The sequence below is a fragment of the Aquarana catesbeiana genome, linkage group LG12 (genome assembly GCF_042186555.1).
Source record: "Aquarana catesbeiana isolate 2022-GZ linkage group LG12, ASM4218655v1, whole genome shotgun sequence".
Taxonomy (NCBI): Eukaryota; Metazoa; Chordata; class Amphibia; order Anura; family Ranidae; genus Aquarana; species Aquarana catesbeiana.
Genome location: NC_133335.1, coordinates 227581628 through 227595025, shown reverse-complemented (window position 1 = coordinate 227595025; position 13398 = coordinate 227581628). Strand labels below are relative to the sequence as shown.

The 13398-nt window shown below is 48.7% G+C and overlaps 1 protein-coding gene across 2 annotated transcripts in view; it reads left to right on the top strand.

The window, feature by feature from the left end:
* The window catches only part of AATK (apoptosis associated tyrosine kinase), a 67819-nt gene that overhangs the window by 13304 nt on the left and 41117 nt on the right, over nt 1-13398 (top strand). For both annotated transcript variants that reach the window (XM_073606852.1, XM_073606851.1), the window contains exons 3-4: nt 5930-6009; nt 9960-10078. In XM_073606852.1, coding sequence (XP_073462953.1) covers nt 5930-6009; nt 9960-10078 — 199 coding nt within the window. The remainder of the gene's footprint in view (nt 1-5929; nt 6010-9959; nt 10079-13398) is intronic.

Sequence of the window (13398 nt, the reverse complement as noted above, 5' to 3'; positions counted from 1 at the left end):
AAATAGGTTGACTATAGATTAATTATTCCTGTTGAAGTGTGTTTGGCCACCATTGCCATCTCACCATACAATCTTTGTACAATCAACATTATGGTGGAGATATACACTTTGAAAAATGATCGATTTCTTTTGCAATCAATCTCTACTTATTTGAATAAGCAATCTCAAGTCGATTTATATACCACAACACAGGGAAGTGATTTTTGTTTGATCGTTGGAAGATATGATTGGTGGCTGTGCTGGTAACAAGTCCCCTTTAAATAGTGCAACTGTACAGGTGACAGGTCCCCATTAAATATAATGGCTGTGCTGGTGACCGGTCACCCCTTTAAATATAACGGCTGTGGTGGTGACAGGCCCCCTTTAAATATAAGGGCTGTGCTGGTGACAGGTCCCCTTTAAATATAAGGGCTGTGCTGGTGACAGGTCCCCTTTAAATATAAGGGTTGTGCTGGTGATAGGTCCCCTTTAAATATAAGGGCTGTGCTGGTAACTGGTCCCCTTTAAATATAACGGTTGTGCTGGTGACAGATCCCCTTTAAATATAACGATTGTGCAGGTGATAGGTCCCCTTTAAATATAAAGTCTGTGCTGGTAACTGGTCCCCTTTAAATATAAGGGCTGCGCAGGTGACAGGTCCCCATTAAATATTGCGGCTGTGCCAGCATTGACACAGAGTCCTGGCAGCGTTGGGCTGTATTTTTTATATTAAGGTTAATATCATTCCCTCTACTTCTCCACCATTAATAATTTACAGTCCTTCCAAGGACGACTCATCCTCAGCCGGTGTACGCTGGATGAACTACTCACCCCCCCCACCCTGCAGTCTTCTTCCTCCTGCTGAATTCCTCATAGCGGAAGGAATGAGACCTCTGGTGACGGCTGCAGTTGGGGGGAGACGAGGCCCCGGCACAGCATCAGTTATGTAAATGGTCTGCGGCATCCAATCAGAAGTCAGCGCAGGGGGGCACTGTGGAGGCTGAGAGCTCTCAGGGGGCTCTAGGGGAGTTTTTTTTTGGGGGTGGGCGCATTGTCAGGGCTGATCCCCTCAGTGGGGGACTGTGGGCCTCTAGGGGAGGTTAGGGGGCACTGTGGGAGCTGAGAGCTCTCAGGGGGGCTCTAGGGGAGCTTGGGGGGGGGGCACTGTGGGGGCTGAGAGCTTTCAGGGGGCTCTAAGGGAGTTTGGGGGACACCATGGGGGCTGGGAGCTCTCGGGGTTCTAGGGGAGTCGGGGGGGGGGGCACTGTGGGGGCTGGGAGCTTTCAGGGGGCTCTAAGGGAGTTTGGGGGGCATCATAGGGGCTGGGAGCTCTCAGGGGGTTCTAGTGGAGTCTGGGGGGGGGGCACTGTGGTGGCTGGGAGCTCTCAGGGGGCACTATCAAGGGCTGAAGACTCTGCAGTAAACTGTGTGTGGGGGGGGGGGGGTGTGAAGACTGAGGCCTCCTAGTGGGTCTAAGGGGACTGTGGGCCTATAGGGGAGGTTGAGGGGCACTGTGGAGGCTGAGAGCCCTCGGGGTGCCTCTAGGGGAGTTACAGGGGGGCACTGTGAAGGCTGACAGCCCTCGGGGGGCCTCTAGGGGAGTTCAGGGGGGCATGTGGAGGCTGAGAGCTCTTGGGGGGCCTCTAGGGGAGTTTGGGGGGGGCACTGTGGGGGCTGAGAGCTTTCAGGGGGCTTTAAGGGAGTTTGGGGGGGCATCATAGGGGCTGAGAGCTCTCAGGGGGTTCTAGGGGAGTCTGGGGGCTGGGAGCTCTCGGGGTTCTAGGGGAGTTGGGGGGGGCACTGTGGGGGCTGGGAGCTTTCATAGGGCTCTAAGGGAGTTTGGGGGGCATCATAGGGGCTGGGAGCTCTCAGGGGGTTCTAGTGGAGTCTGGGGGGGGGGCACTGTGGGGGCTGGGAGCTCTCAGGGGGCACTATCAAGGACTCTGCAGTAAACTGGGGGGGGTGTAAAGACTGAGGCCTTCTAGTGGGTCTAAGGGGACTGTGGGCCTCTAGGGGAGTTTGGGGGGGCACTGTGGAGGCTGAGAGCCCTCGGGGGGCCTCTAGGGGAGTTCGGGGGGGGCACTGGAGGCTGAGAGCCCTCGGGGGGCCTCTAGGGGAGTTTGGGGGGGCACTGTGGAGGCTGAGAGCTCTCGGGGGCCTCTAGGGGAGTTTGGGGGGGCACTGTGGGGGCTGAGCCCCCTCAGTGGGTCTAAGGGGACTGTGGGCCTCTAGGGGAGGTTAGGGGGCACTGTGTGAGCTGGGAGGATGGGGGCACTATGGAGAACTGGAGGCTCTGCAGTAGACTGGTGGACACTGTGGAGGCTAAGAGCCCTCAGGGGTCCTCTGGGGGAGTTTTTTTTTGGGGGGGGGGGCACTGGGGATGGCTGGAGGCTTTCAGGGGGCCTAGGGGGGACAGTAGCCACTATGGGAGGTTAGGGGGGATACTGTGCGCGGTTATGGGACCTGCAGCTGGCCTGGCTGTGGGCAATCTCTAAGTTTACCATCGGGCTTATAATTACTTAGGAGAAATGTTCAGATTTTTGCACAAAGCAGAACTTTTGTATATTGTGGATAGAGTAAGAGAGGGTTATAACCCCTGTCAGCTTTATTTGTTGCCATCTGTGTCCCATTGGGGAGATTTCCCTTCAATTCCTGGCCAAGCAGGAAGTGAGAGGACATCCTTCCAAAATGAGGGAATCCCAGAACTAGTGTCCCCATTGGAAGATTTCCCCTCTGTTCCTGTTCTGGTGGCAACTCAGAATTTGGGATTTTCTTTCACTCTCAGTGATGATGGTAAACAGGAGAAATATAGCGGTTGAATCACCCTGCTGGGAGTTATAACCTGTCTCCTGTGGTAGTCGGGTCCATCTAGTGGCCACGATGCTTTTTGTTTTTTTTGTTTTTTTTTGGGGGGGGGGGGGGGGGGGGGAGTTATTTCAGGAAAGTACCACATTATGGCCACTAGAGGGAGCTAAGGATCATTGGAGGTATTAGATATTACAAATTACAAAAATCTTACAATGTAGCAAACATTGATGGTGCCGGTCGGAATGGTGAAGCCGTTGGCGTGTTCTATTGATGAACACTTTGTATCTAGTTATGGATTCTGGTGATCTCCATCAGGACATGGATTTCTCGAGAGTTCAGGGTGAAGTTGTTGGCTGTAGACATCGCCCCGCGTTGGGCGCGTCATTGCGCCGTGCGTTGGGGTCTCGGTAGGTGTAGTCGGTGGGATTCCAGATATGAATTGGATGGACAATGGTTGCTGGCGATTTTTACCCTCCGGCGTGTAGGACTGGAATCTTCCCGGAATTCAGATTGTGATGAGAAGTCTCGGAGTCACAAAGGCCCTTCAGCCCTTCCCGGGGACAATGGGGCCTTTTCATGGGGGGGCCCCCTTGGAGTGGCGCTACAGAGCGGCAGCAGTGTCCAGCTTGGAGAAGGCGTGCTGGCCTGTGCCAGGCTCTGGACAATGGCGCCCTTTGTTGGTGGCCGGGGATTGGTATTCACCTCTGGAATTCAAGGGGCAGCCTGGTGGGCCGGGGGGCATGGGAGCCAGGAGGGGCCATAAAATGTCACACGAAGGAGGTGGGCGCCGTGGCGTCGCAAAGTGCGGCATGGTGGGCACCCGGAATCTTCCATCATGTCATGTGTGGAAGGATGGGACTGGATGTTCTCAGAGGGCCCCATTGTCAGGGGCCAAGAAAGAAGTCTTAGTCTGTGTTGCAGCCAATGATTGATCTCCCAGGAAAGGCGGAGTTACTTGTTATCACAATTGTCCGAATCGCTCCCGAAGCAGATCCAGATACTGAATTTCATTGTCAAAATACACTTTTCAATCGATGTCCAGCAACCAATCAGATTCTTCCTTGCAGTTAGATGCATCATAATGGATTCTGATTGGTTGCTTGTGACCACGGCATGTTCCTGTCCCCTTAAAGCAAATTATGGTGAATCTAAAGCCAAAATGTCTATCATTGGATGGTAAAAGGTGGTCCCCATAACTTCTCCTTTCCCTGAAATGTGAGATGAGAACTCTCCAAAGTGAGGGACACGTGTCCCCATTGGAGGATTTCCTCTCTTCCTGTTCTGATGACATCATAAAGCTGTACTAAACCCAAAAGCAAACCTTTCTCATATTACAGATTACCAACCCTTATATGGGACGGCTGCATTCATTTTCTTTCCCTCATTTTCACCTGGTGATCCTGCCAGTAAGTCTGTTGTTTTTCAACAGATCAGGCTGTCCTGCAGATGTATCAGTGAGAGGGTTGAGGCAAACCATTTACCACTGACAGGGGTGCTTACAGTGATCAGAAGGTGTGTTGCTGGCCAGATCACCAGGTAAAAACAGGCGTAAAAAAAGCCTAAAAAAAACAATGCACCCGCCACATCTATTGATTAAGCTGCAATATATTACGTTTCTGGTTTAATATCGCTTTAATGTGTTCTTTTTACTGAAGATCTGCGCTTGGGAAACTGTTACTCTAATATCGCGCGACATAAAAAAGTTGAACCCCCTGCCATTTTGTTCTCCAGGATCTCTCCTTTCAGAAAATATATCATATTTGGGGGTTTAAACTAATCTTCAGGCCTAAAATTATTTTTTAACCACTTTAATATCATGCTATAGCCTACACTGATAATCAGTGCAGCCTCATCAGTGCAGCCTCATCAGTGCAGGTTATCAGTGCCCATCAGCGCAGCCTCATCAGTGCAGGTTATCAGTGCCCATCGGTGTTCATCAGTGCAGGTTCAGTGCCCATCAGCGCAGCCTCATGAGTGCCTATCTGTGCAGCCTCATCAGTGCCCATCAGGGCAGCCTCATGAGTTCCCATCAGTGCAGGTTATCAGTGCCCATCAGCACAGCCTCATCAGTGCCCATTGGCGTTGATAAGTACAGGTTCAATGCCCATCAGCGCAGCCTCATGAGTGCCCATCAGTGCCCATCAGTGTAGCCTCATCAGTGCAGATTATCATTGCCCATCAGTGTAGCCTCATCAGTGCAGATTATCATTGCCCATCAGTGTAGCCTCATCAGTGCAGATTATCATTGCCCATCAGTGTAGCCTCATCAGTGCAGATTATCAGTGCCCATCATTTGCAGCCTCATCAGTGCAGATTATCATTGCCCATCAGTGTAGCCTCATCAGTGCAGATTATCAGTGCCCATCATTGCAGCCTCATCAGTGCAGATTATCATTGCCCATCAGTGTAGCCTCATCAGTGCAGATTATCATTGCCCATCAGTGTAGCCTCATCAGTGCAGATTATCATTGCCCATCAGTGTAGCTTCATCAGTGCAGATTTTCAGTGCCCATCAGTGTAGCCTCATCAGTGCAGATTATCAGTGCCCATCAGGGCAGCCTCATCAGTTCCCATCAGTGCAGGTTATCAGTGCCCATCAGCGCAGCCTCATGAGTACCCATCAGTGCAACCTTATCCGTACCCATCAGTGCAGCCTTATTGGTGCCCATCGGTACAGCCTCATCACAGCCCATCTATGAAGAAGAAAAATTACTTCTTTGCAAAATGTTATCACAGAAACTAAGAAAAGCTCTGTGTGAAAAAATAAAAAATAAAAATGTAATATGAGTACAGTGTTACAAGACCGTGCAATTGTCATTCAAAGTGTGACAGCTCTGAAAGCTGAAAATTGTCCTGGGCAAGCAGGAAGGGGGGGGGGCAGTATGGAAGAGGTTAAGGAGTGCAAAAAAACGCAAATAAGGGCTCTGGCAGTGAGAGGGTTGGAGGGGTTGGAGAGTGCCCAATGACATGGAGAAGGGAAGCCCAGAGAAGGGGGGGGGGGGGGCAGCACAGAAGAAGTCCTAAAGGCTGAGAGTGTAATGAGGAGCGTAGATCGGGGGGTTAAAGGGACTGTCAGAGTGTGAGGAGGAGGAGGAGGCGAGGGCCACAATGTATCATCATTTTTTCTTTTCTTTCCTCGCAGTGCAACTTCTCAAATCCACCGACCTGGGAAGACAGAGCTTGCTGTACCTGAAGGAGATTGGCCGAGGCTGGTTTGGCAAGGTGAGTGCGTATTTTGGGTGTTGCAGAGAGTTGATAATATTCCTGCCTCATCCGTCTCGCCCAATTTACTGGAATCGTTTCTTTTTCTGAAGCTCCTGGCAAAAATGAATATAAATAATAATGAATCCAATAATAAAATTGTTCCCCAGATTTACAGATCCAGTTGTCTTTGCTCAAGTTTTGTTTCGTGGGTCAGCGCCCCCCCCCATACAGAGGAGAAAATATATCGGTCGCTATTGTAACCATCGATTACTTTTTGCTGTAAATGTTTAAATTTTACCTGCAAACCAGAAGTAATTCCATCCAATTACAGGGGGAGCTCCACCAATAGTGCCATTGCAGTTATAGGTGGAATATGGGGGGGCGGAGTCACTTTTTCTGGCTTTTTGGAACACAGAGAGATCTCCCTATAATAGTTCTTTCCAAACCTACAGTATTCCAGCTCCTCCCACTACACCTTTGTTTATATTCTATATATACACTGTGTATTTATACTGTATGTATGTATGTGTGTGTGTGTGTGTGTATGTATGTATGTGTGTATGTGTGTGTGTGTATATATATATATATACACAGTATCTCACAAAAGTGAGTACACCCCTCACATTTCTGTAAATATTTTCTTCTATCTTTTCATGTGACAACACTGAAGAAATGACACTTTGCTACAATGTAAAGTAGTGAGTGTACAGCTTGTATAACAGTGTAAATTTGTTGTCCCCTCAAAATAACTCAACACACAGCCATTAATGTCTAAACCGCTGGCAACAAAAGTGAGTACACCCCTAAATGAAAATGTCCAAATTGGGCCCAAAGTGTCAATATTTTGTGTGGCCACCATTATTTTCCAGCACGGCCTTAACCCTCTTGGGTATGGAGATCACCAGAGCTTCACAGGTTGTCACTGGAGTCCTCTTCCCCTCCTCCATGATGACATCACAGAGCTGGTGGATGTTAGAGACCTTGCGCTCCTCCACCTTCCATTTGAGGATGTCCCACAGATGATCAATAGGGTTTAGGTCTGGAGACATGCTTGGCCAGTCCATCACCTTTACCCTCAGCTTCTTTAGCAAGGCAGTGGTCATCTTGGAGGTGTGTTTGGGGTCATTATCATGTTGGAATACTGCCCTGCGGCCCAGTCTCTGAAGGGAGGGGATCATGCTCTGCTTCAGTATGTCACAGGACATGTTGGCATTCATGGTTTCCTCAATGATCTGTAGCTCCCCAGTGCCGGCAGCACTCATGCAGCCCCAGACCATGACACTCCCACCACCATGCTTGACTGTAGGCAAAACACACTTGTCTTTGTCCTCCTCACCTGGTTGCCGCCACACACGCCTGACACCATCTGAACCAAATAAGTTTATCTTGGTCTCATCAGACCACAGGACATGGTTCCAGTAATCCATGTCCTTAGTCTGCTTGTCTTCAGCAAACTATTTGCGGGCTTTCTTGTACATCATCTTTAGAAGAGGCTTCCTTCTGGGATGACAGCCATGCAGACCAATTTGATGCAGTGTGCGGCGTATGGTCTGAGCACTGACAGGCTGACCCCCCCCCACCCCTACAACCTCTGCAGCAATGCTGGCAGCACTCATACGTCTATTTCCCAAAGACAACCTCTGGATATGACGCTGAGCACGTGCACTCCACTTCTTTGGTGGACCATGGCGAGGCCTGTTCTGAGTGGAACCTGTCCTGTTATACCTCTGTATGGTCTTGGCCACCGTGCTTCAGCTCAGTTTCAGGGTCTTGGCAATCTTCTTATAGCCTAGGCCATCTTTATGTAGAGCAACAATTCTTTTTTTCAGATCCTCAGAGAGTTCTTTGCCATGAGGTGCCATGTTGAACTTCCAGTGACCAGTATGAGAGAGTGAGAGCGATAACACCAAATTTAACACACCTGCTCCCCATTCACACCTGAGACCTTGTAACACTAACGAGTCACATGACACCGGGGAGGGAAAATGGCTAATTGGGCCCAATTTGGACATTTTCACTTAGGGGTGTACTCACTTTTGTTGCCAGCGGTTTAGACATTGATGGCTGTGTGTTGAGTTATTTTGAGGGGACAGCAAATTTACACTGTTATACAAGCTGTACACTCACTACTTTACATTGTAGCAAAGTGTCATTTCTTCAGTGTTGTCACATGAAAAGATAGAAGAAAATATTTAAAAAATGTGAAGGGTGTACTTACTTTTGTGAGATACTTTGTGTGTGTGTGTGTGTGTGTATATATATGTATATGGTGGGGAAAATTTATATATATATACATGTGTGTGTGTGTGTATATATATATATATATATATATATATTTTATTTTATTTATTTATTTCAGGTACTTATATAGCGCCGTCAATTTACGCAGCGCTTTACATACACATTTTACATTCACATCAGTCCCTACCCTCAAGGAGCTTACAATCTAAGGTCCCTAACTCACATTCATACATACTAGGGACAATTTAGACAGGATCCAATTAACCTACCAGCATGTCTTTGGAGTGTGGGAGGAAACCGGAGTACCCGGAGGAAACCCACGCAGGCACAGGGAGAACATGCAAACTCCAGGCAGGTAGTGTCGTGGTTGGGATTCGAACCAGCAACCCTTCTTACTGCTAGGCGAGAGTGCTACCACTACACCACTGTGTGTATATATATATATATATATATATATATATATATATATATATATATATATATATATATATATATATATATATATATATATATATATATATATATATATATATATATATATATATATATATATATATATATATATATATATACACACACACATTTTTTTTTTCCCCCACCAACTGTACACACATAGATGCGAGCGCTGGGTGGTGGGCTTTAAGGCCAATCAGCTGTATATATGCATCTATATAATTATTATTATTATACAGGATTTATATAGCGGCAATAATTTACACAGGGTTTTTATCTATAGGGACTGTCTTTCTGTGCTGGGAGCGCGCTCACTGTGCGCTCCCAGCACAACAAGTAAAAGCTGCAGATGCATACTTGCCATTAGAAGCTTGTGATTATTTAAACGCTGTGACAGCCAATCACAGTGGTCACATGATTGTAATGCCCGCCTCCACCCCCTGGTATTTAAATTCTATTAAAGAGCCAGGGGCGGAGGTGGCGGGAAGGTGTTAATATATGTAAGGAGAGTAAGCACTGAAACTTGTTATCAGCCTCTTGCAATCCCTATACAGCAGAGCTCTGACAGGGAGAGGGAGCAGCAGCACAAGAAACCAGTTGGTTTACAAGGGACATGCTGATAGGAGGAGAGAGCAGAGTGACACAGTGACTAGTTTTTGCTTTTACTGTCCAATCACAGACGGAGAGAGGGAGGACACCTGTAAGTGTTAAGGCTTGTTCAGGGGCAGTAAAGGCAGGCTGCTGAGCTGTGATTTTACTGCCCCTCTGACCACACACCTAAACACAAGAATGCAGCAACTCAGGGCTTTACATGGCTAAAGCAATACATCACAGGCGTGATAAAAATTAAACCGTCACATTCAGCAGGTGGTACCACCAAACGCCACCAATTCAAGTAAATGGGGCCACGCTGCAACCATTCTCAGCATTTTTTTGTGTGAACAAACCCTTACTGATCTGCAGCAGGGACAAATCAGGTCTCCTGTCTTTGCTAGGTGGGGTTGCGCTGTCTGGCAGAGCAGTGTAAATCTCAGGACTGGATGGACAGAATTGCAAATCTATGGGAGGTAAAACATATTCCAAGATAAGGGTCTGGTATAAACTTTTAAGGGGGACCCATACAAAAAGTCATTTGGGTAAGCCCAACAGACCCCCCCCCAGCACCAGGCCAGGATTGTGTGGAAGAGGCCCTTGGGAGTGACCCCCCCCCCAGTCCCCAGAAAACCTTTGTAAACCTTCATGTTTACCGCTTTCTATGTCTCTCTGCTGTGCAGGTGCTGCTGGGGGAGGTAAATTCGGGGCTCGCCAGCACCCAGGTGGTGGTGAAGGAGCTGAAAGTCAGTGCCAGCGTCCAGGAGCAGATGCTGTTCCTAGAGGAGACTCAGCCCTACCGGTAAGTAGGCAGTGTTTCCTTCCCATAATCCTCTGCAGTTTCCACCTTTCTGCGTACTCCGCTCCATCCTATGAATTGTTGTGACCTGACGTGTGTTATGTAACCCGCTGTAAAGTAATACATTGTAATAAGTGAGATGGAGACGTCCAGGTTCGGGCAGGTCAACAACAAATTCCTGACGCATTACCATGTTTTTGTTTTCACTCCTCCCCTCGATCTCCGCCTTGGCTGCGGGTGAAAATTTCCAGGTTTGCAGCGTGAAAATCACGATTATAGACAAACAGTCCTGATGGGGTAATAGGACCCAGACACCAAATATTACAGCCGTGTTCCTGCTTGTAGTATTGCATCACCTAAAGAGGACCTATCCCCTTTAAAGAACATTGACTAACTGCCTTACCTTCGGTCTTTTACTACCAGAAGTCCACCCAGAAGGATTCAGTATGTGGTGGGGTGGAGTCCTCTCCTCTTTTGTTGGGTGGAGTCTTCTCCTCTTTTTTGGATGGAGTCCTCTCCTCTATTGTTGGGTGGAGCCCCCTCCTCTATTGTTGGGTGGAGCCCCCTCCTCTATTGTTGGGTGGAGCCCCCTCCTCTATTGTTGGGTGGAGCCCCCTCCTCTATTGTTGGGTGGAGCCCCCTCCTCTATTGTTGGGTGGAGCCCCCTCCTCTATTGTTGGGTGGAGCCCCCTCCTCTATTGTTGGGTGGAGCCCCCTCCTCTATTGTTGGGTGGACCCCCCTCCTCTATTGTTGGGTGGACCACCCTCCTCTATTGTTGGGTGGATCCCCCTTCTCTATTGTTGGATGGAGCCCTCTCCCCTATTGTTGGGTGGAGCCCTCTCCCTTATTGTTGGGTGGAGCCCTCTCCCCTATTGTTGGATGGATCCCCCTCTTCTATTGGATGGAGCCCTCTCTCCTCTATTGTTGGATGGAGCCCTCTCCCCTATTGTTGGGTGGAGCCCCCTCCTCTATTGTTGGGTGGAGCCCCCTCCTCTATTGTTGGGTGGAGCCCCCTCCTCTATTGTTGGGTGGAGCCCCCTCCTCTATTGTTGGGTGGAGCCCCCTCCTCTATTGTTGGGTGGAGCCCCCTCCTCTATTGTTGGGTGGACCCCCCTCCTCTATTGTTGGGTGGACCCCCCTCCTCTATTGTTGGGTGGACCCCCCTCCTCTATTGTTGGGTGGACCCCCCTCCTCTATTGTTGGGTGGACCACCCTCCTCTATTGTTGGGTGGACCATCCTCCTCTATTGTTGCTCTATTGTTGGGTTGACCCCCCTCCTCTATTGTTGGATGGAGCCCTCTTCTCTATTGTTGGATGGATCCCCCTCTTCTATTGTTGGGTGGAGCCCCCTCCTCTATTGTTGGGTGGAGCCCCCTCCTCTATTGTTGGGTGGACCCCCCTCCTCTATTGTTGGGTGGACCCCCCTCCTCTATTGTTGGGTGGACCCCCCTCCTCTATTGTTGGGTGGACCCCCCTCCTCTATTGTTGGGTGGACCACCCTCCTCTATTGTTGGGTGGACCATCCTCCTCTATTGTTGCTCTATTGTTGGGTTGACCCCCCTCCTCTATTGTTGGATGGAGCCCTCTTCTCTATTGTTGGATGGATCCCCCTCTTCTATTGGGTGGAGCCCTCTCTCCTCTATTGTTGGATGGAGCCCTCTCCCCTATTGTTGGGGGGAGCCCTCTCCTCTATTGTTGGGTGGACCCCCCTCCTTTATTGTTGGGTGGACCCCCCTCCTCTATTGTTGGGTGGACCACCCTCCTCTATTGTTGGGTGGACCATCCTCCTCTATTGTTGCTCTATTGTTGGGTTGACCCCCCTCCTCTATTGTTGGATGGAGCCCTCTTCTCTATTGTTGGATGGATCCCCCTCTTCTATTGGGTGGAGCCCTCTCTCCTCTATTGTTGGATGGAGCCCTCTCCCCTATTGTTGGGGGGAGCCCTCTCCTCTATTGTTGGGTGGAGCCCCCTCCTCTATTGTTGGGTGGAGCCCCCTCCTCTATTGTTGGGTGGAGCCCCCTCCTCTATTGTTGGGTGGAGCCCCCTCCTCTATTGTTGGGTGGAGCCCCCTCCTCTATTGTTGGGTGGAGCCCCCTCCTCTGTTGGTGGATGGAGCCCTCTCCTCTGTTGTTGGGTGGAGCCCTCTCCTCTACTGTTGGGTGGATCGGAGCCCTCTTCTCTATGGTTGGGTGGAGCCCTCTTCTCTATGGTTGGGTGGAGCCCTCTCCTCTCCTTGCAATTGGCACACCCTATAACACGCTACACATCTGGGCTGCATCATCTGTTGGGAAGAGCCTCCAGAAAGAGAGGAAATAATTCACTCTCACTTGAGCTGCAGAGAGTCATCCGACTCCTCTCCATAGCCTCAGAAACATATAGGTCATCCACACCAAGCATGCTCCAAAGAAGCTTGCAATCTAATCTCCCAGCTGCAGTCATGCACATGCCAGGGACATTTTAGTGGAGCTTGAGAAAAGAACACAAACCAACCCATTGCTGTGCAGCCAGGGCTGCTGGTGAAAAATTAGAAAATTGAGAACTCAAGACCTGAAAGGCAGGGATGTAACTGCTAATCAGGTTGTCCCATATTTACAGTGTAGGATATAACTATTTTCCACCCTGCCACAGAACAAATACTGTGGCATGGTGCCATATGCAGGCACAGTCGTGTACAGGTACATCATTGTGCCCTCTTAGGTTTGGGGTTCAGCAGCCAGGGGTTCATGTGATCGCTATGCAAATTCATTCATAACCGCTCTGCTTCCTTTAGCAGTGAGCTGTGATTGGCCCACAGCTATCACATAGTACCTGGGCCAATCACAGCACCCTGTACCATGTGATTAGCTGTAGCCATGGCACTGGACTATGCTGATGAAAGTATTAAAAAAAACTGCACAAAAAGTTAAAAAAAAGATAAAAAATTTTATATAATTTTTACATTTTTTTTTTTTTTTTTAGGATTTCTTTTTTACAACCTATCACCAGTCAGTGTCCCTGATCACTCCCACACCAGGCATTTGATGACGCTGTTACAGTATGAAAAAAAAAAAAATTGTTACAAAAAATTACAACTTCAGAAAACTCACCATGCCTTCTACTAAATACCTCGGACTGTCTACTTTGCAAAAGGGGGTCATTTGGGGGTTATTTGTACTGTCCTGGCATTTTCAGGCCTCAAGAAATGAGATCAGCCATCAGTACATCAGGATTGATCGATTTTCAGATATTTAGATTTTTTAGATAGATTTTTTACAGTTTTTTTTTTTTTTTTTAATTGGATGTTTTTATAGCAGAAAGTAAAAAATATTGTTTTTTTTTTCTT